A 24,609-nucleotide genomic window follows, 5' to 3' on the forward strand; every position below is an offset into this window, starting at 1 on the left:
TCACCATTAAAATTGTTTGTGGCTTTCTTCAACGCTTCAAAAGTGGAACTTCTAAAGCCCATTGTACCAGCCACAGCCTTGACTGAGATTTCTGAGGTCCATTGTTTTCTTATGAAGATAAACCCAACCAAATGTAAAACACATTTATATCTGAAATCCCAATTGCTATAACAAAACGAGTGGATATTTTAAATAGTCTCCATGTGCTTCGCTGACTTTAGGTAAATATACTTCTCGACAATCTAGATTGGAATGATCAATACTGCTGGCGATAAAGTTCATTTGTATGGGAATTTTGACATACATATCGACAACAAAGTGAGAACTGGAGGTACCACTAAAGAGAATGCTCTTTGGGTAGCAATTTTTTCAACAAACCAGCCTATATCCAAAAGCCATGACAGTTGTAGTCACTTCTGCAGATGCTTTCACAAGATTCAAATGATATTTTTGTTTGATAGTTTAAATCATTTTTATAGAAATCTGCACGTGGGAGTTTAATAAAGTTCACTTCTGCCTTATTGCAAACAATATCGAATTCTGGTTTGCATCCTTGACTCCATTCTATAGAATCTTTCAATTGAAAACCAAGAGGACAAGTGCATGTGGGGTGTGGTTTGTAAAAACAGATGCCATTTTCCCCACAAAGGCCTTGAACTCTACATCTTACCAATTTTGGCATCCATGAAACTTCCCAATTTTTTGTTGTGTGATTGAGGCTATAGAGCCTCAGAATTCCATCGAAATCGATTGCTAATCTTCCCTTGACTCCTAAGCCAAAATCTAATGCAGAAAATTGCAACCTATCACTTGATTTAAACTGATCCATGTCATCCACAATTGTGTACCTTGAACTATTATACCTATGAAAGAATTCCAAGCGAAACAGTGTCATAGATTGACATAATAAACTATAGAAGCTTAAATTAAGAACAACCCTCTTGACAATAATTTTTTAGACTGTGGAATCAAATCACAGGTAAGAATGAGAGAGAGGGAGATTAAAATACTCCATGCTGTAACATTATTGATAATTAATCAAGTAGGTCAGGTGCAGGGACTTTAATATTGTTAATGCAAAATAAACAAGTTGCAGGATGAGAAGAAATGGCATTTTTTGTTGCTTTCTTGTTTTGTCCTTATAAAGAGGCTTCTTATGCCCTCCTTATTAACTTTAATCAGACAGACCATTGGATTGAATCTGACTCTGCATGTGTTGAACATACGGATTATATTTATAATTGCATATGGCTCTACATGGCTCTGTATTGGCTACTTTATGGACAATGTATGGGCCAAGCCAATGCATTTTAATTGAATCATTAACATAAACACAAAAGGTCACGAGTTAAATAAAAAACAAGTTAAAACTTTTAATTAATTAGATTTTTGAATTGCAGACAAAAAGGTATAAAAATAATAAAGATTAACAAATGTAAATTTTTGTTAAATGGTTAAGGATATAAAATCAATAACAATTTATAGTGTTTTAGTTAGTCAATCTAAAAAAATAATTATCTTTTATGCTAATAGAAACTAATTAATTTGGGCATTACTAAGATAATATAAGCTAATGAACTTGAATGGATCTTTCCTTGAAGATAGTTTTAGTGTTTTAGTATACTGACCTCAACTTAAGTTAGTAACAACTTAGCATTAATTGACAAATAATTTTTATTAATTATAGCATCAACTTTACATGTATTTTTAACAATAGGAAGCAAATAAAATACATATACAAATTAATTAAAATTGTCTGACTATGGCTCCAAACTAAGTAAGTACCTGGTCCTTCCATTCAGGAAGACATCATAGTCAGGGTTGGGCCAGTAGATGCTGGACATGTAGAGCCCGTCATAAGTGAAACTCAGAAGTGGGCAACAAAGTAACTGGTGGTGTAGACGTCCACAACTGCTCTATACACCAAGCGGATGGAGTTGGTCAATGGCTGCCCCGGCAGTTGTAAAGGGTCATCACCGACTCTCTTGGAAGAGTCGAGAAGACTCAAGTAGCTGTGAGCTTCCTTTTTAAAGGCGGTACATGTAATGATTAAAAGAAAATAAAATTAAAAAATTAATAATAATTAGAATTCGTGGATTCTTCCACCACTGACTAGTCCTCCCTATAAATAGGAGTGGGTAGCCATTTTGTATAGCATCAAAAAAATCAAGAGAGTAGTAGGGTACTTGGGTGATAGCTCACTACGTGAGTTTGTTGAGGTGAGTTCTTGTACCTCACTTTTGTAAGTTTCATCTTAACAAATAATGCAAATATATTATTTAAGTATAATTGGTGCATTTAAGTCATTTGTTGAGATCATTTTGTGAACTTTGTTGGTTTGGTGATTAAGCTTTTACTAATTAAGTTTTATTAGTTTATTATTAAGAATTCTTTGAGACGTGAAGACTCTGCCGGTTGTTCTTCGCATAAATTCGGGTTTGGATCTATGTTATATCTGGGGCCCATATTTTCTCCTACAATTGGTATCAGAGCAAGGTTCAGTCTAAGGGCCAGTTTAGTAGTGAGATTAATTAGGCTAATTATAATCTGAAATTATGGCAGCATTAGCGGTTACATTAAATAATATTGAAAAGTTTAACAATAGCAATTATGGCTATTGGAAATCTTGCATGGAGTTGTATTTTTTAGGACAGAAATTATTGGATATAGTATTGGGATCATACACAAATATTCCTATCGACGAGAAAGCTAAGAAGAAATGGATGATCAAAGTAGGGAAAGCTTTATTTGCAATTAAGGTATCAATTGAGAATTATTTATAAGAGCATATACAAGATACTAAGACTCCTAAAGAAGCATGGGATGCTTTTGCAATTCTATTTTTTTCAGTCAATGATGCTTACCTACAACTGTTAGAAAATGAGTTAGCTACATTAACTAAGGAAGACAAGTTGATAGCATAATATGTTATGAATATTTGTAGGGTGGTTTCTCGATTTGACCCTGAGTGTAAAATTATTAAGGCTTGTATGCAGTGAATTCTTATCCGTGGACTTCATCTAGAATTTACTAGTTTTATAATTGATATTCAAGGCTAGCTAGTTCAGCCAACTTTGCTGGAGTTAGAGAATCTTTTAATCAATCAAGAAACATTAGCGAAGCAGATGGGTAGACTTTCACTCAAAGTAAATAATGATGAAGCTTTGTTTAGTAAAGGTCAGATATCACATTGACCAGCTAAGCCAGTCATTACGTCACCAAGTAGGAATATTGATGAAAAGAAATATAAATAGAAAAAAACAAGAGAAACTACACAATAGTGGAGACAAAAAAAAAGTGTTTTAGATGTGAAAATTTTGGTCATTTTGTTTGTGACTTCAATGTCAAAATAGATGAAAGAAATGCAGTTACGACAAGTAAGCAACATAAGGGAGCTAATGAGATTGTACAGAATAGTTAGTTTCTATACTCAATAAAGGCTAAAGAGGATATTGAACAAGAAAGATATAATTCTGCACACATAAAACCTATAAAAGAAAAAAAAGAGAAGAACAATTATCAAACTGATAGGATAATTGATTATGGATGTTCAAATCATATAACTGGTGACGAGAGCAAGTTCTTAAGTATGAAAAAATATGATGAAAATTGAGTTGTTGTTACTGCTAAAAACACAAAGCTCTCAGTGGCTCATATTAGAAAAGGTGAGGTTATAGCTAACCTTGGTAAAAACCAGATTTTATGAAACATTTATCATGTTTTAGGAATGACAAAGAACTTGTCTGTGCTACAACTTACAGTTTTAGGTCACTATGTAATATTCAAGGAATTCCCATATTTGAAAGAAGAAAAGTTGAGTCAATATATGTCATGTCAATAGAAACAACATATATTGGCAAAACAAAGAAGCATGACACTTCAGATATCTGGCATAAGAGACTCGCTCATGTTGAATACAACAAACTCCGAGAGATGTCTAATTAAGGGCAGTTTATTCGCATGTCAAAGCTAGAGGTATGAACAGGCAAAGTATGTCTAGGGTGTTAATATGGAAATGCACAAAGGAGGCCATTCAAAAAATCAAATTATAAAACTAAAGCATCATTCGAGCTTGTGCATTCAAATGTACTCGGCAAACACATCAGTTGCAAGTAAGTCATATTTATCACATTTATTAATGCTTTTTTTAGATATACTTGGGTCTATATCATGAAATAAAAATCTGGAGCACTTGAAAAGTTTAAGGAGTTTCACCAGATCATGAGAAAAGAACTCAGGTATAGAATTTGGTGTCATATGCACTGGTAATGGTAGCGAATATACATGTGACATGTTTTTAGCATACATGAAGCAGCATAGTATTCAAAGCCAATTTACATGTGTCCATACGCGACAACAAAATGGAGTGGCAGAACGGAAGAATCGTCGCATAGCAGAAACATGTTGAAGCATGATGCATGCAAAAAACATGCCACCAAGATTTTGTGTTGAGTGTGTTAGTACCGCTGTATACATAATTAATCGATTACCATTGCCAAAATTTAATTTTAAGTCTCCATATGAAATTCTCCATTAAAAAAAGTCGTATATGAGTTATTTTAGAGTATTTGGTTGTGTAAGTTATGTTTTTTTTATCTGAGCAACATAGAACTAAGTTTGACAAGAAGGCACAAAGGTGTGTTTTTGTTGGATATGATTCATATCAGAAAGGATGGAGATGTGCTAATCCTAGCACAAGACAAGTTCATGTTTGTCGCTATGTCATCTTCAATGAAACATCATCCTAATTGTCAGAAAAGAAGAAGATGATTCCAAACTCTCCAATTTTTTAGAGAGATATTCGAAACAAAATACAATTTAAGATGAATCAAGGAGAGCCTGAGTTGAGAAACATAGAAGCAAAATGATCGGATAAATAAGTTCAAACACCTAAACCTAGGCCTAGACAAGAAGAACAAGCAAATCCATAAAGAACATGAGTTAGTCATGTTCAACAGCGAAGTATAAAAGAAGAAAAATCATCACAATTTGAAGAACCAGAAGGAGCATCTATAACATTAAGAAGATCTACAAAAATGCTAAAACCAAATCCCAAGTATGCAAACGCAAACTATGGCATCATGGTGGAGATCGAGCCAACTTCTTTTGAAGAAACAAAAAATGTTGAAAAATGGCAAGTTGCAATGAAAGATGAAATGAATGCATTGGAGCATAATGTGAAAAATGATTTCTTATATGGAGATCTCGATCATGAAATCTATATGGAGCAACCTGAAGGATTCATATCTCCAAACAAGTGAAACTACATCTACAAGCTAAGAAAAACATTATATGGATTGAAGCAAGTGCCCAGAGCATGGTACGAAAAAATAGCTGAATTTTTTGTGTTCAGTAGATTCCAAGTCGCCTCAGCAGATTCAAGTCTCTTCATCAATATAAAAGGTATGAAGATTACTATTTTGTTAATTTATGTTGATGATTTAATTATTAATATTGATGACAAGGAAGAAATTTATCTCATTCGTGAACACTCACCGTGAGATTCAAAATGAAAAAGCTTTGAGAGTTATGAAACTTCTTTGGATTGAAAATTGATAATGAATCTAAAGGATTATTTTTATGCAAAAGAAGTATGCTCATGACTTACGTAAATATGACATGCTCGATTGCAAACCTATCTCGATAAGAATTGAGATAAATGCAAACCTTAGAATTGATAAATGAAACAAGCTAGACGATGTCACTATGTACCAACAACTGGTTGGAAGCTTAATCTACTTGACATTGTCAAGATCAGACATTGCTTATGCAGCTGGTATTGTGAGCAGATTCATACAAACTCCAAGGAAGTCACATTAGTGAAAAAAAATATTAAGGGATGTCAAAGAAACTTTTAACTTTGGTATACTTTATCAAAAAGGACCAACCTTTCAAGTTGGTGGTCATCGTGCTGCGGATTAAGCTGTAGATGTATCAGCTCGTAGATCGACCACTAAATATACATTCAGTTTTGGAAGTGGTGCAATTTCAGGGTGCAGTAAGAGACAACCAACAATTTCACTGTCTACAACAGAAGCAGAGTATAGAGCAACATCTCAAGCAGCACAAGAATGTGTGTGGTTGATACGATTGGTGAAAAACCTTAAACAAGATATGGATTATGTAGTGAGACTCTACTGTGATAATCAAAATGTAATTAGACTTGTAGATAATCATGTCTTCCATGCTCGAACAAAACATATAGAGGTGGAACATCATTTTATCATAGAGAATGTACTCATAGAAGAAATTCAATTGCAGTCAATCGCTTCAAAAGATCAAGTCCCTGACATCTTTACCAAAGGCTTGTCAGTACAAATATTTGCCAATCTTAGAAGAATATTAGGAGTGATAGTAAAGAGTCGATAATGATGGTAGATTGTAAAGAGTCAAAACTAACTCCCTTGGAAGAGTCGAGAAGACTCAAGCAGTTGTGAGCTTCTTTTTTAAAGGCAATGCATGTAATGATAAAAAGAAAATAAAATTTAAAAAAAATTATTAGAATTCGGTGGATTCTTCCGCCACCAACTAGCCCTTCTTAAAATTGGAGTACCTACCCATTTTGCAAAGCATTAGAAAAATCAAGAGAATGGTGAGTGTCATGAGCAAGAGTTTAGTTCGTATGTTCACTTTGTGAGCTCGAGTGTGGGAGTTTCAATTGTGTGCTCAAGTGCAAAGACGTTGGGTACTTGGTGATAACTCATTAGGTGAGTTTGTTGAGGTGAGTTCTTGTAGCTCACTTTTGTAAGTTTCAACTTGACAAATAATGCAAATATATTATTTAAGTATACTTGGTGCATTTACATCATCGGTTGTTGAGATCACTTTATGAACTTTGTTGGTTTGTTGATTAAGCTTTTGTTAAGTTGTGTCAGTTTATTATTAATTGGGACGTCGAGACTCTACTGGTTTTCCTTCCCATAAATTCGGGTTTGGATCTAAGTTATATCTAGGACCCACAGCAACGTATCCGTCGGGAGGTAGAAGCTCTGCCACACCACCCTCCTATCGCCGTCCAGCTATAAGAGGTTCCCCACTTCCTGCAACTCTGCAACCATTCCGGCACCGGTGCCATCCGTCCTGGCGGTCATCCACACGATGCTGCGGTCTATGTTCACCAGGGCGAGGTCCCTTCCTCTCCAGAAGTACAGCCGAGAGGCCCTGCTGTTTACTGGCCATTCCCTATTAGCCATCCAGACGACCGTCGCCTGCTGGTCAAGCATCTCGGCAAACCATATGGCAAAGGAGAAAGCGTTCTCACCCAACTGGTAGAACCATGCCTTGAACGTCCCTTTCTCCGAAACAAGGACATCCACGGAAGGCCTCTCTGGAGCTGCCTAGGTACAGGACATTCGAAGGCAAGGACAAGGCAAGGACTAATGCATCCCACCGACGTAATGATCTTCATGATGAGAACGGCTGAAGCGCCTCTAAGGGTGGTCTTGGGCTGTTTCCAAACGTGGATGAGAAGCAGTACACTGGTCAGTTGGAAAATCAAAGTGACTATTAAAGTTTCATTAGTATTGCCCAGGAAACTCAAATTGACTATTAAAGTTTCATTAGCCATTAGTCTGACCAACTATGCTAAGAACAGAGAAAAAAAAAAGAATTCCAAATAGAGTAAAGGCAAGGAATGGACGCTGGTGGCTGGTGTGATCTTGTCCATGTAACTTGTGATGAGTGGACTAACAGCCGGCTCGGCTATTGGAAATCCACTGTTTCTCCCCTGTTTTGGAAATTGGGACGCAAAAGAAGGGTTCTCAAAACTCGATGGCTCATTTTTCTTTTCACTAATTCAATGATGCACACAGGAACCAACTTTTGAGTTGCCTGGAACCTCAAATGTTTTGCAGGATGTTTGCCATTGACAATCACATTCTGTATAGTGTAACTTCACCTTGCTTAGAGGGGCATAGCTCAAATGGGTGGTTTGAGACTTACCAAGTGGCATGTTTTAAATTTCACCCGCAGAGGTTTTGCTTTTGTATCCTAAAAAAGAAGAGTACTTACATGCAAGTTGAATCACGTGTAGTTATCACCATCTACTACTAACATATCTATGGATTCTGAGGGCTTCCGCTCTTGTTTGGATGATGGAATTGATCTTCTTAATTACCGAAAATTAACCTCACATTGATATAAAAAGAAAGAACATGACTGGGTTCAGGAATCGAACATTATCAAGCCACCTATAAATTAGATTTGGGTTAGGCATCTAAAAGATTTGTTTGTACCTTTTTGCATAAAATAATTTTGAAGAACGCTGTGAACTTGGGCATCAGTCCGACTTTTCTCGGCCCTCAATCTCAATCAATACGATCCAACCATTTTCAATGAAAATAATGTCAATAATGGTGGTACCCATCGGCGGAAACTTTGAATATCTCTGAAATTAAAGCAAGTGTAATTTGTTGTATTCCGTGACTTGCGTTTCTCTAAGGGCGTGGACCAGCGAGTCGTGTGGAGTTGATTAGTTTCACCATCAACCGTGACTTACACAGTGCACAACGTTTAAAGACGAAGTTAATTTGGGGATGGCCACTTGATTTGGAGAACCACAGATTAAAGTGCCAAAAAATATGATAAAAATTAAAATATGATGAAAGCTTAATTTGTTCCAAGAGTCGTTGCCCAATGGAGAAACCAATTTATAGTCATGATTTTTCCGAGGTTCCGGAACCCAATGTCCAACAATGGCTTTTAATTAATGTTTTGTCACCTTGACCATAGACCACGACCACATAAGCATAGGAATAACAAGGAAGCCTTTTCCAAAGTTTTAATGTTGATGATCAGAAATCAATGACAAACGAGCCTTTCTGAAAGAAAGACTATTGTCACATTTTAACATGTTTTTTCTAAAATTTCAGTTCCTCCACAATTTCAGTTTCTAAAGAAAGATAAATGACAAACGATTGATTGGTTGCGAGAATCACGTTTTAACATGCTTTTTTCTAAAATTTCAGTTTCTCTGTGGTTATGAAACAAAAAATTCTGAGACGCGCTTACTGATTTGATTCAATATTGAATGAAATTTCAAGTTCACCCAACAGCATTTTTATTGAAAATATAGAATATGATCGGTAAATAAGGATCATTAGGAAGTGTTTCATTTATCAATCTTGCAGACAGGGTGTTTGCAATGGGTATATGCGTTTACATTTATTTGGCTCAGCTAGTGGTTGAAATGATCCTGAAAAATATCCATGAATCGAATACTCCAAAAATCACCATGCACGCACCAAGTATTCATATTGCAGGGGAAATATCTATGTTGGAAATATATTCCTGGTCACATGCTGTGACAACCACCAATATTGTCATGAATACACAGGTTTCTTGACGGCCACCATTGTTTTCATGAATACACTACTGGTTTTGTTAATACACCTTCCGTCACTATAAATCTATGGTTGGCAGAACTTTGTTGAAAAATGACAATTGAAACAAAACATCATGTCCTGTGTAATGGAAAAGAAATTGAAAATAATCATCTCCATGTAATCTAATCGGGCTTCTCAAAACTAGGGCTGCACAACGAATCGAGCCAACTCAGTCTCAACTCCAGCTCACTCGTAAAAACTCAACTTGTGTATAAAGGATTTGAGATCAAGTGTAAATTTATGCTCAAAATGTTGAATGGGTGGAGTTCGAGTTGTAAGTAAATAGACTTGCTTAAACTCAGCTTGGCTTTGACTACATAACTGTGTCATGAATGAGAGACTTTTTGCTGTTATATTTTTCTTTAGGGAATATTTGGATGCATAATATGCTCATTCTTTCCTGGAATTTTCTGTTAGATGGTTGTTCATAATTGAATTAATTTAAAAAAAAAAACTTAAACTAGTTAACGAGTTAAATAGGTTTAAATTAAAAAGTCAAATTAAGTTAACAGAAATAAGTTAAACGAGTTAACCAAATCAATCTTGGGCTTGACCTTGGTCTATGTAGCATGAATCAGGTTCAAGCCGAGCTCCAGCTCGACTTTTTTTAGTTCATTCGAGCTCCGCCTGCTGCCCCAAGCTCTCAATATCTTCATTCATTTCTCTGTCAACAAGGCAAGCAACTGTATTGGAATCCATGACTTGGCTCATGCTTGGTCTTACATCCCTTTCTTCTTCAGTGCACAGCAAAGCCACCTTAATTATAATTCATAATTGACTTACCATACTTTCCAAATAATTGTGGCTCTGCTATTTCTTTCACCCAGTTCTGATTAGTTCTTACCATTTCTCTAATCCATGGAATGAGTTGCTTGTATCCAACTTCTCCATTTTCACTTGTCCATTGAAATCCAGTAGAATTTCACCCAGTCACCAACTCCAGCGCCAAAATGCCATAGCTATAAATGTTAACCTTGGATGTGATTGTTACCCTCTAGAAAATTTAGAGATGTTATTGCCACCCCTATCAAAAAGCTCGGACAGACCGAAGTCAGCCACTTTTGGCTGGAAATTCTTGTCCAGAAGAACATTTTGTGGCTTCACATTACAGTGAAGAACTCATTCTAAGCATTTCTCATGAAGATAAGCAAGAGCCTTTGCGGTACCAAGTGCAATATTAAACTGATTTTCGCAAGTAAGCATAGTACTATTGCTAAACAAGTTCTTCTCCAATAACCCATTTTCCAAGTACTGGTACACTAACAATATTTTCTGTTTTTCAGCACAAAATCCAAACATTGTCACTAAATTCACATGATTGATTCTCCCAATGGTGCTTACCTCACTCCAAAACTATGCTTCTGATCCGTGGTTCAAACCCTCTAGCTTCTTTACAGCCACAACTCTCTTATCATCTAGGACTCTTTCATAAACCACCCTGGATCCTCCCCTTCTGATTTCATCCCTGAAATTGTTTGTTGCTTTTTTCAACTTTTCAAAAGTGAACCTTCTTAAGCCCATTGAAACAGCCACATAACCTTGATTGAGATGATGAAGGTGACAGTTTTCTTGTGAACATAAAACTATCCAAATGCTACACATAATATTTCTTCCACCCCAAAGGCTATAACCAAGGGTGGGTATCGGGCAGAGCCGGGCCGGCCCGTCAGGCTGCTCAGCCAGGCCCGGGTCCGGCCCGATAGCTTGGGTCTCGGCCCGGACCCCGCCCGGCCGGCCCGCCCCGACGCTCATGGTAGACGGCGGCACGGCCGACCACCTTTTCCCCTCGCCGATGGCAAACCGGCGACCCCCTTTCTCCCTTCCTGGCAGCCGTGCTCCTCCTCCTGCCCAGTCTGCCGCCACTCTGCTGCTAGTGGAGGATGAACTATAGCGGTTGAGCAGAGTAAACCCTAGCTTGGGTCTCGGCCCGGACCCGGCCAGGCCAGCCCGCCGCGACGCTCATGGTAGACGGCGGCACGGCCGACCGCCTTTTCCCCTCGCCGACGGCAAACTGGCGACCCCCTTTCTCCCTTCCCGGCAGTCGTGCTCCTCCTCCTGCCCAGTCTGCCGCCACTCTACTGCTAGTGAAGGATGAACTGTAGCGGTTGAACAGAGTAAACCCTAGGAGAGGAAAGAAGCAAGCGGGAAGAAGATGGAGGTCACCGGCAAGAGTTTGGTGGACAGAAAGAAACTAGATGCAATGCAGTCTCTACCGGCCTTCCGGGAGGCTCCGACACTGGAGGAATTGGTTGCGAGGGCCATCGCCCCTGTGAAGAGGGAGTTCCTGTGCACCACACCCTGAGCGGGGGACGGAGGAGGAGGGGAGGAGGAACGGGAGACGGAGGAGGAGGGGAGGAGGAACGGGAGACGGAGGAGGAGGGGGAGAGGGAGCGGGAGACGGAGGAGGAGCGAGAGGAGGAAGACGGAGGAGGAGGGGGAGCAGAAGCGGGATACGGAGGGGGAGAGGGAGACAGAGGAGGAGGAGGGGGGGAGCGGGGACGGAGGGCGGGAGGGGGAGACAGTCGGGCCGGGCCGGCTCAGGTCGCTGCCAGGTAGGGGCGGCCCGCTGCGGGGCCGGGGCCGGCCCGACGCCCAGGCTTAGCTATAACATATGCAAATGGATACTTTAAATAGTCTTCATGTGCTTTGCATAAGCTCTATCTAATTTCTTTGGTGAACTTATTTTTGAACAATCAACATTGGATTGGTCAAAAGTGCCAGTAAGGTTCTCCTGTTTAGGAGCCAACAAAGTGATAACCAGATTGGCCACTTAAGAGGATGCTCTTTGGGTAGCAATGTCCATCTCCATCCAGCCTATATCCAAAACCACAACAGTTGCAGTCACTTTTGCATATGTTTTGGCAAGCTTCAAATGATATTTCTGTTTTGTAGTTTAGATTGTAGTCATAGAAATCTGTATGTGGAAGCTTAACAAATTTCTCTTTCATCTATTGCAAAAAAATATTGAATTTTGGTTTGCATCCTTGATTCCAATCACCTGGAACTTTCGTTTCAAAGCCATGAGGACAAGTGCATGTAGGGGATGGTCTATAAATACAAATTCCATTTTCCCAACAAAGGCCATGGACTCTACATCTCTCCAAATCTGGCATCGATGAAACTTCCCAGTCTTTTATTGTATGATTTAGGCTATAGAGCCTGAGAGTACTATCAAGATCCATTGTTAATCTTCTCTTGACTCCTAAACCAATATCTGATGGAGAAAAGTTCATCCTATCGCTTGAGGTAAATCGACCCATGTCATCAAGAATTGGTACCTTGAACTATTATAACCATTGAAGGAAGTTCAATGGAAAAGGCATTACAGATTGACATACATAATCAGCTATAGAGGCGAAAAGGTCAGCCATTTTGGAAATACTTTAAAGAGCAGGAATCATATTACATGGTCTGTTGGAGAGTTTTGGGTTATTTGAGTACTTTAATCAAATTGTAACATTACTACTAAAGTACCATGATTTTGGTGCAGTGACATTGATAATTAATGCTAGAAATGAACTTGCAGAGTATTTACTGCAACTTATTGTCGACCAACATGTTAGAGGTATTTGAGGGTTTTATAATTTAGCATGTAACTTGGAAGAGTCATGAAAGTGCTGAAGATAATTTATAAGTATATTTAAGTGAATGATGATTCTATCTATTCTGAGTTACCTAGCCATCTAATTAGGTCCGTCCATCTAAAGGAGATAGATGGTTGAGAAGAAAACAATGAGAAAAATTTGTGACCTAATATTATACGATGAAAATGTCCACCACATTTTACATGCAAGACCATTAATAATGCTGTTAAAATTATGGTTCTTTTATTGAACCAGTTTAGATTAAAGAATGAAGAAGTTAGTCTAAGTCAACTAAAACTGAAATTTTTAATTGATTAAAATTTTGAATTAGAAATTAAGAAGTACATGGCTAAAAAGAAAAAAGGAAGAAAAACCATCAAATGAACTTAAGTATACTTTATTGGATTGACATATCTTTGTTGTTTATTTAATTGGCAACGTTGAAAAGTGAGGAGAATCGGATTAAGAAATATATTTTCTGAACAGTACTATCCGTATGTGATTTACATTGGTTTGTTTCCTGAGAATTATTATAGCATGATTCGTATTTCAAACATATAAGGACATTTGGATGAGACCCTCAAAAGCCAAGTTTTGCCAAAATTAAGGGGTGTTTGGCTGACACGTCATCATTAAACACAATTTTATGAAAACTTGGAAATTTTTGCTAGTGAAACTCAGTTTTGTAAAAATTGGGTGTTACGACAACCATTTTTTTAATGAGTTTAAGAACTTGCAAGTGAATGTATTAATTGATTCATTTGCTTGAATGTCATATCCAATGCTGGGCTTTTATACGGATAATATGAGGGGAATCAAGTTCTATCAAAGTTGAATTCTTTCTCAAAAAGTAAGTAGTTTTGCCGCATTCAAATGACCCCATGCTCTTCTAAGTCTTCTAATATGCATGGCCACAAGAAAAGAATAAAAAGTAAAAAATGCATCAGTTATGCCTTCAAAGTAATGAAGCAAGTACCGGGTCCTTCCGTTCTCGAAGACATTGTTGGGCCCATCGTAAACGAAACTCAGCACATTGTCGTCATTGAAGTGGGCAACGTAATACCCCGTGGTGTAAATGCCTTCCGCTGCTCTCGACACTAACCGCAAGGACCTCGTTAATGGCTGCCCTGGCAGCAATGTGTCCGTCGGGTGGTCGAAGCTCTGCCACACCAATTTCCTCTTCCCGTCCATCAGCACCAGGTGCCCCGTTTCCCACAACTTCGCAACCTCTCCGTCACCGGCGCTGGTGGTGGCCGTCGTCCAGACGCCTCTGCGGTCTGCATCCAGCAGGGCGAGATCGCCTCTCTTTCGGAGGGATAACCGAGAGCCCCTGCTGTTCACAGGCCAGTCCCTGTTAGCCATCCAGACGACCGTCTTTTGTCGGTCGAGCGTCTCAGAAAACAAGATGGCAAAGGAGAAAGCGTTATCGCCCACTTGGTAGAACCCTGCCTTGAATGTTCCTTTCTCTGAAATAAGAACGTCCGCGGAAGACCTCTCCACAGAGAGGGAGCCAACTCGGTACAGGACATTCGAAGGCGGAGAAGAGGCAAGGATGAAGGGAAGAGCTGTTACCATGATAAAGAAGAGACAACTGCATCCCACACACAGATGTAATGATCCTCCTGAAGAGAACAGCTGAAGCCCTTTCTCTTTCTCCGCCAAGAGGACTTAGGGTGGTTTCGTGAGAAGAGAAGCAGTGCACCGGTTAGTTAAAAACACGAAAATCAAATTGAGATCAGATTTGCACTGGTTCATTAGTTCAACCAGTCACCTCTAAGTTCTTTCTGAGAAAAAGAGAGTAGAGAAGGAGAAAAGACGCTGGTGGCTGGTGAAGTAGGCCGTGATCTTGTCCTTATAACTTGCATTGAGTATACAAACAGCGGGTCAACTACTCTTTACTTGAATCGAATGCCTCCATCAACGGATAAGGAATTTAAGGCCACAGTCCTTGACTTTGAGTTCATGGAGGAAATCCACTGAATGTCTCTTCACACCCTTTGCATAAAAGTTGTGCATATGTAATGACCAAAATATCTCTAAAAATTAAAAAGGAAGATTTTTAAAATGACAAAAATGGGTTATGAAAAAAGTTAAAAGTTTAAAATGAATATTTTCTTAAAAAAAAAATCTAAAATACCCTAACCCTCCTTTCTTTTGCAGATTTTATAGAACACCCAGTCCAGTTCTGGCCGTTGGATCTGGGGTCGATCCTCGACTGCACTCTGAAGGAGTGTTGTCGCCGTAGGATGTGGTTTCTCGTGACATGATTGGATGAAATTTGAATGGCAAGATTGGTAGCCAATGGCACAAATTGATATTTACCTGGCGGCTGCCAACTTAAGGAAAAATTACATCTTAGTCGTCCTTCTTCCTTTTCTCGTTTAATAGTACAGACGGCTCAGATGTAAGTATCACCGAGTTAATGTGATCGCATTATCGCATATCAGAGCAAGATGCTATTGGAGATCGAAGGCCAACTACTACGTGCATTTGGGCTCTAATTTTAGTCGAATTTTGATGCCAGATTTGATTTACAGGGATTTACATTGCAGCTTCTCAGTAAATAAATTGAAGTTCTTGTTCTATATTTTCACAATAAAGTATAATATGACTAATATTATTAACAAAATTGGTTCTCCTTGCTTATGGTATGCACCGTCAAGCTCAGATTCTGAATAACATGTACTCTGAATGAGCATATATTTGATTTGGTTTGACATGCAGTGGATTAGAATCGGACATAAGTTTTACTATCCGATTTATTGGATATTTGTGTATTGAAATTCAAATGTGAGTGACGAAAAAATGTAATGCCATATCCAAAACTGTTTTTAAATTCGCGATTTGAATTTGATTTGAATTATGCTTTTGTTTTGACGTCTAAATTTGAGTCTGACTTTTGAATCGAAATGTTAAGTACCAGCTTTCAAAAATGACATGCTTATTGGATGCAAAGCATTTTGTTTAAAATTAAAATTGAATTTAAACTCTAATCCGATTAGATATTTATTTAAACCCAAAGCCAAATCCGATCTAATGTCATTTTATATATGAAGCTAATCTGATTTTTTAACTAAAATTCCTTTTCTTTCATTTGATATACATATATATATATATATATATATATATATATATATATATATATATATATATATATATATGTGTGTGTGTGTAAGCAGTTCGATTGGAGGATAATCGATTGCACTACGATTCATTTGACGCCTCTGTTCCAAGTCTACGTGGTGCTCTCAAAAGAATCTCCATTCTGAATGTTTTGGTGAGATGATATTTTTCCTTTTTTAATCCAACTTTATGGGTAACCAATTTCTAAAGTATGACCAAACATGAAATAATAATGTCGTAATAAGTCTCATCGACATTTTAGAATATATATATATATAGGTAGATGATGCTTACGTGCATGACCACAATAAAATTTTGGTCATTCGTCTTCCAAGATGACAAGCCAAAAGAAAATCAAGAAGAAAAATGAGATAATATATTTTAGTCATCTAACATTAACTAACAATTTTTTTTCTCTTTGAGTTTATCTCAGCCATCCATCTTGAAAAAATGGAAGTCCAATATGGCTCCATATGAATCATGCACCTAAGGTTAGGTACCCACCAATTGAATGGTAACAACACATTTAGTGGGCATCAAACCTAAGTCCTCTGATCTGCAACCAGACGCTAGTGCTTCCCCTTTTCTCTCGCAGAGTTTATGGTGTGGGAGGTAGAGGTTAAGCACAATAAATAAATAAATAACAACCAATAGATAGATGGCCCTGGTTTAATATTTACCTTGAAAGGACTATATTTATGTATATGTATATATATATATATATATATATATATATATATAAGATTAAAAAAAACACAAAGTATGGAGGCTACTTTATGTAAAGAAAAAACTTTACAAAGTATTGGGTGGACTAGAATGGGTCCATTCTGGTTCATTTACGTATGGGTTGTTTGGATTCTTGGCAGCTTATGTAAAGCAATAGACTAATAGTCGTAATAGCAATGCCATCTTCGCGTATGCCCTCCTTTGTTTCTTTCCTTCATTGTTGATTCTATAATCTTCATCACTTTTACATCTTTCGTTCTGCCACAATCTCGTTTTAACATGCTTTTTTCTAAAATCAGTTTCATTGTAGTTATAAGACAAAAAAAATTTCAAGACGCGCTTACTGATTTGATCCAATGAATGAATTTTCAAGTTCATTCAACCCAATCTTTACCCAAAATATAGAGTATGATAGGTAAAGTATAAAGATCATGAGGAAGTGTTTTCATTTATATATCTATCTTGCAGACAGCGTGCTTGCAATGGGTATATGCATTTCCATTTATTTGCTTCAGCTAGTTGTTGAAACGATCTTGAAAAGACCAATCAATCGAATACTCCAAAAACAGCCATGGACACACCAACTATTCATATTGCAGGGGAAATATATATTTTGGAAATTATAAAATTGCTTGTCACATGTTGTGAGGGCCACCAATTTTATCATGTATACACCTGTTTCTTGATCAATTCTTGGAAATTTGATAACCTTCTGTCACTATATGGATAGGGAAAGCTTAGATCCGACAAAATTTATCGTTGGCAGAAATTTGGTAAAATGTGACAATTGAAATAAACATCATGTGCTTCTTTGTAATGAAAAAAATGAAAATTGAAAACAATCATCTCCAAGTACTCTAATCAGGCTTCTAAAAGCCCTTACACTGTGATTAAGCGTTATTGGAGAAGGCCACGCATGATAGATACATATAGCCACATAGACATTTTATTTCAAGCAGTGGCAGAGCCAAGATTTTTTTGGTTGATGAGCACTCGAGTCATCAGCTCGGGTATGGTGTAGGCACCTCACGTAATTTATAAGTCATCTTAATTTTTGGCATACATCAGCCCCCATGTGTCTCTGCGCCACTGATTTCAAGGATAGATAGGCTAAGCTATGTCATAGGGACAAGTTAATTTGGACATGCGTCATGGACCGGCTGATAGAGACTTTATGTACATAACATATTATTTCATCACTATCTATCTTTCTTGGAGATATAAACAGTTCAGATTCAGGTAAGATATGGCTTAATTAGTTTCAGCTTTGAGTGATCATACTTTCTAAATTAACAAATTTGAGATCAGATTAGCATAAGATCTGACATTTATATGTAATCGGGACCAAAATATATTTTCATCTGATAAATCAGATATCAGATTTCAATTTCAAAGAACTGCATATCGAATCCATGTCCATTTTAGTATAATCGAATATGAATGTGTCTACAGCCCGGTGACAACCCCAACCTCGTTTGATTTTGAGCACTTTCGTAAATAAACTATGCAAATTGAAACAAAATATTCTCTTTTATGGATGAAAAATGGGAAAATATGTCTTTTAGTTTAAACTTCAAATATATGAATCGTCCTTGTCGCACAATGCTGTTCTTGTTACATATAAGAGGATGTTTGTTTATTCTTCTATGGGATACCAAGAACCTGACGTTTTGTTCTTGGTGTTTGGACCACAAGAGAAGAACAAACTGTTCCAAGAGGGGCCAAATTTGTTTCAGGTGGAACGGATATTGTACCGCTCAAAGTGGGTAGTTTTTCCATGCACCTAGTGTTTGCATCTGCCACTATTAATGGTCCACCAAAAATGTAGAGTATGATAGGTAAAGTATAAAGATCATGAGGAAGTGTTTCATTTATATATCTATCTTGCAGACAGCGTGCTTGCAATGGGTATATGCATTTCCATATCAGCTATTAATGGTCCACCAAAAAAACATGTTCCACATTAATCAAACTTAGAGCAGTGCATTGTGATTGCATGAAATGATCCAACTTGTTCTTGGCTGCAAATAATGGTAAACACGACAATATCTAGCTAAAAGGTGTATCGTAGGTCTACTCAGGTCCCAAAGCAAACAAGACTTTGATGGTGTAAAGGTATAGCAATGTAGATTTTATATTAAAAGCAGCTTCCTCTAAGCAAACACTAAAATAAAATCTGATTCTAGTCTATAGGAAAAGAGCAGCCTGCTAGCCTGCTGGGGATCGATCCCCTGTTGGAAGGATTGTCTAGGCAACAATTACGTTTTTTTCATTTTCTTGTTCTATTTATTAAAAAAAATCAATAAAGTTTGATGTATGGATCAATTATTAGCATGTGACGAAATGGCTGCGATTGTAAGTTTTTAAAATCTGATGCAGTGGTTTAACTTAGGTAGCTTATTTTGAATTTTTTTAAGGAATTTTATAGGTTTTGCGTTTCGCATCACTGGATTTATGGAAAACAATGTAAATAGTAGTTGAAACTTTTCTTTATTAAGTTTAAGTTTAATGCCGAATATTTCTTTGTTTAGGTTAATTTTTCCAAAGTTTTTGCAAAGCGAACCAGAACTTCGACGGTGTAAAGGTGTAGCAATGTAGATTTTACATTAAAAGCAGTTTCCTCTAAGCAACCACTAAAATAAAATCAGATACTCGTCTATAGGAAAAGAGCATAGAATGGTTTCTGCAAATTAGTCACACATTAGCTAACGGTTGTTAACATTTAAGTACATTTTGGAGAACCTTAACAAAATTGACTTTGTAAAGGTTTTTATAAATTAGTCACACATTAGCTATTGGTTGTTAACAATTAAGTGGATTGATTAGTGGATTGATTTTTCCCATTCAGTATTGAGAGAAGACGTTGTGAATTTGCAATAAATTATTATAATCCCCTATATATATTCTTTTTCTCCCAGCCGCTTGTATGAACTAAATCAATGGCTAAGATAATTTCTGATCGGTGTAACACTTGATAGTCTGGTATTTATTTGATATATATATATATAGGCACACACACACAGATATATATATATATATCATATAAAAAGAGAGAAAATAATCATATATAAGCTTTGTACCTGGAAGAGTTTTAGTATTCATGATAATCACATTTAATGTGTAATAGAACTAATGTACCGAGAAGTTTATTCTCGCACATAATGTTGCAGCTACATATTTTAGTGCTAGGATAAATCCAATAATCCTCAAAATACATGGCGTTTAACGGAAGTTAGCAGGTACTCATTCTTCTACTTTATCTCGATATTGAAAATTAGTTCTTCTTCTTCTTCTTCATCATCATCATCATCATCATCTTCTTCTTCTTCTTCTTCTTCATCATCATCATCATCTTCTTCTTCTTCTTCTTCTTCTTCTTCTTCTTCTTCTTCTTCTTCTTCATCATCATCATCATCTTCATCTTCTTCTTCTTCTTCTTCATCATCATCATCATCTTCATCTTCTTCTTCTTCTTCTTCTGCTGCTGCTCCTGTCTTAGAGCTTGTTTGCGCAAGGGGCTTCAAAAAGCTGGTGTTCCTATCCGGTGTCAACAGCTTGCAGATTACATACTCCTCCTGGTCGTTGCACAATTCCAAGTAACATTAATCCAACAAGGTTTGATCAAAAAAGTAAAACCCAACTTGCAAACAAGTGAAAGACCTATTCTTCTGGGTTTAACCATATAAGCAGTCATTATAATCGGACCAAGTATGCTCGGTTGCTTTTATTAGTAGTTGCAGTAGAGTAACTTCCACTGATATAGCGAAAGTTTCACCCTAAATCCATGGTTGTCAAGCTAAGGACCTTAACTTGGCTTCCACATTTTATGTTTCTGTATCAGCAAAAAGTCTACTTAAGATAAGAAGGAGAGTCCATAGATATAAAATCCTGAAAATCGTATATCATATTAGATGTAAAATTAATGATTCCAACCTTAATAAAAACACATGCATGAGTAAGTTAACTTGATTGGTCGGATCATCTATCATCCTTTCAATAACTCTTGATTGCTCAATATTTTAATCAAATTATATGTTATGATGAATTCAACATCAAATTTTCATGAAATTTATAAGGAGAGATGCAGATGAGAGGACGTGATGGGGAGTACAATTTTTTATGACTCCATGCATAATAGTTATGTCCCTAATGTATAGTCCATATAAATGCACGTGAAAACATGTGCACACAGACATTGAAACTGGTTATATGCATAAGTCTGTATACAAGTGCACTTACAGACCTATGCACGGTACACAGGCCTATGTGCATGATGCGAACCCCTCGAAAGTAGAACAGGTAAGACATATGTCAAGCTGTGCATGGTGCACCCCAGTGTATATAACCACCTCTCAATATGCATACACAAAGCATCGGGGAACAAAAATAAATGTGGTTTAGTGCTTACTTCAGAATATGGTAGGTTGAGTCGAGCTCGACATGCTTCATCAAGACAATATTCATCAAGGTACCAGGCAGTGGGCTTCAATTTATCATTTTCCCGAACATAGTATCGGAAGGTTGTCTTGGTTCCAAGTGGTCTCCCTTCCTTGTCGTTCACTTCTACGTCGTCGCCATGTATTTTCCAGAACCCCTTGTCACTGCTCCTGGTCTCTGTCCTCCTTGCGAAATAGCACCATTTTAGATTACCAGCAGCATTCCCTGTATAAAAATGGCAAAAGAAAAGGGAAAAGAACGAAGAGAGATTAGGAAAACATTGTTGGTGACAGATTTTTTGTAGTTCGAGAAAACTTCTCTCTCTCTCTCTCTCTCTCTCTCTCTCTCTCTCTCTCTCTCTTTCTTGGCATGAAAACAATTGGTCAGGTTGAGTGGTATGTTATAGTTATGCATGTCCTTTGTTTGAATCTTAGAGGGTGCTATCCAGATGGTATTGAGGAATGTTGATTTTGAAGTTATGAGGGTCATTATGAGGCCAAGTGAGCTGGTTCTTATCCCTCCTTTCTCTCCTTCCTCTCCCTTTCTGCAAGATAAAACTTCAAGACCAGTACCATCCTAGAGTCCATGCTTGTTTTAGCTTTATCAAGGAGGTTAGTGTCCACAAGAATCGAACAGAGTTTTACTAGTGCATGGCTGGCCCGACGACCTAGGGTAAATCCGTCCTAACACAACTTTTTCTTAGCATGCGCCTGGCCCAACTAGCTACATTAAACGCTTTCTAACATAACATTTTTTGTATCTTTTTTTTTTCAACTTCTTTGTTAGTATATAAATGTGCATACAAGGTCAGAGCTTGAAGGCGAGCAAGGGCCATGGTTACTGAGATTTTAGGGGGAAAAAATACTGGTTATGATTCTTTTTAAAACACTAAACTTTTTGATAAATGCATCTTGCCCCCTGAGGTTCCAATAAATTACAAAATTAATTGAGCCAAAAGGCATTAAACATGCTATTTTGGCCAAGAAAAAGAATAGATAAAAGTATACATGTTATGTTGCAGCTAAGATGTTCCAAATGAGAGAGAGAGAAAGCCTATACCCATCATCTGCCCGGGATGATAATCGTAGAAATCACCATCCTGATTCAACTTCCCCTTACTGGGGTCGGTATTCTTATTCTTTGGGATCAAGTAAGACTCGATCAACTCGGTGTCTGTTGGCAACATGATTAGAAACCTAAGTTACTTTTTCTTTCTCTAGCCTTTAGACTGAGTTTTACATGCAAGGAGCCTCCATTTATACGTGGAAAAGAATGTGGCTTGATTTTCTTTGTAGTTATGCATTACTTCCATACAGATGGCATTTCCTTTCATAATTCGAGTAAATATGATTGGTTTTGGTGCATGACACTTTTGACTCCTCACGGGGGGGGAGATCATTCCCTTTTTTCTCATTTTTTATTAGATTCCCCTGGCCAAATCTTTTTCATCCATATAAATTTATTAAAAATCTTGTGAAGTTGAAGTTTGGAATTAGGCTGGGATTTAAAAGTTGGGTTTAGATTCGATTGAAATTTTAAAACGAAAAAATGGGCTCAAATATGGTACAAAGACTTTAATTTCATTCATTTTCATTTGAATGCAAACATGTAAATCAAATGTGGTCAAGGTGCATGAATAGGAATATTCTGTGCATGAATAGGAATATTCTGATTCGTCCACATCTCTACTCCTTCCAAACTTTTTCATGCATTCAAAATTTCATGTTCCTTTAGGAGATTGCTCACAATGACATATTTCGTATATGTGTATATAAAAAGTAATGCTTTAGGGGGTACCACATTATAATATGTTAAGAACTGACTTTCAAAATATTTGGATATTAGATGTAGAAAAGTTCCGCTAACTATATTAATACATATATTGGACCAGAAATTTATTTAAAGCAATCCTATCACATGTCATTTCTTAAATCTGGCTGCATCCTAATTTTTTGATTGGATTTTAAATTCTTTCCATATCAGACGACTTACTTAAAGCAATTTAGCTGGATTTCTGATCCGAAATTGATGATCCACTGACGACCCTAACTAAGATATCGTATGTAATTATTTTTTTGACAATTATAAGGTCATGAGTCTATTTCCGGGCAATTTGCATGGAAAGTAATAATAAGAAATGTGAATAATAAGGCTTGGAATGTGGGGGCTGCTGCGTGTAATATGAGATGGAGTGTGCTATTAAGATGAAGGAATTATGTCACCTTACCAGGCATCAACATTGCACTGAATCCTGAGGGCAATGAGAAAGGGAGAGGCTGCAACTATTTTTTACACGGTGGATCATAATATGTCCGCTCGTTCGCATCCAAAAAATATAATTTCCTCATGTTAGAAAAGAAACAAGTTTCATTATGTGCATCATCTAAATTATGCCAACTATGTTAGGAGTTATTCGATGCCCAATGACTTACCAATTCTCATATTACAGTTCAAATAATTAAGGCTCGTTCGCATCCAAAAATATAATTTCCTCATGTTAGAAAAGAAACAAGTTTCATTATGTGCATCATCTAAATTATGCCAACTATGTTAGGAGTTATTCGATGCCCAATGACTTACCAATTCTCATATTACAGTTCAAATAATTAAGGTCACACTTTACAAGTTCCATCAACATGAAGGTCTTATATCTAGTTGCATGCCTACCTGCGGAGGAGATTTCCGAGTCTAATGACATATTAGAGAATATTCATCCATACCTATAGTTTAAGAGCGGATCTCAAAAAGCAAAATGTAGTGTTAAGTTATAAATCGGGGCCGTTAAGTGGCTAAGTTTTCATTCAAGGGCATCAAACTTTTTGTGCCACAAAAAGGGTATTGATGTGCAAGTTGAAGCGCTTCAAGAATGGCATTGGAGGCATCAAAAGCAGGTTTGGTACACTAGAGGTTTAGGACTTAGGGTGAATAATAGGGATGCGGCCCTCTGCTGAGTAATCTTTCTGCTTTCCCATAAATATCATTTAAAAGATGGATTTGTCAAAGCCTGAATAGTTATTTATTTTTGCACTTATTAAAAAACAATAGTATTAATATTCTTTTGTATATTTGTACCAAAAGCAGACTTTATACCCTAACGAGACAAGGGATTGAATAGGAGCTTTGGCCCTCTCTTGAACCGTAGGTATTCCGCACTCACTGAAAAAAATATTATTATTAATATTGGTTTGTATTAGTTGGTAGGCATTGCAGGGTTCACTTGCGATAAGAGGCATGCTTTTTTATAAAGGTGTACATTTTTCTATTGTTTATTTTTTAATCAATCATTTTATAATCATTTTCAAATAAAAAATAAAAAAATAAGTTTATACAAGAAAATATCTATCCGATATTAATAA

General features: G+C 37.0%; 1 protein-coding gene across 1 annotated transcript; it reads right to left on the reverse strand.

Moving 5' to 3' along the window:
* Positions 1 to 13,787: 13,787 nt before the first annotated feature.
* Positions 13,788 to 14,939, reverse strand: LOC116265328 (putative receptor protein kinase ZmPK1). The gene has a single exon (XM_031645877.2). The coding sequence runs from the start codon at positions 14,540 to 14,542 to the stop codon at positions 13,811 to 13,813; it is 732 nt and encodes a 243-aa protein (XP_031501737.1). The 5' UTR covers positions 14,543 to 14,939; the 3' UTR covers positions 13,788 to 13,810.
* Positions 14,940 to 24,609: the final 9,670 nt, after the last annotated feature.

This window comes from Nymphaea colorata, chromosome 12, assembly GCF_008831285.2.
Source record: "Nymphaea colorata isolate Beijing-Zhang1983 chromosome 12, ASM883128v2, whole genome shotgun sequence".
NCBI lineage: Eukaryota > Viridiplantae > Streptophyta > Magnoliopsida > Nymphaeales > Nymphaeaceae > Nymphaea > Nymphaea colorata.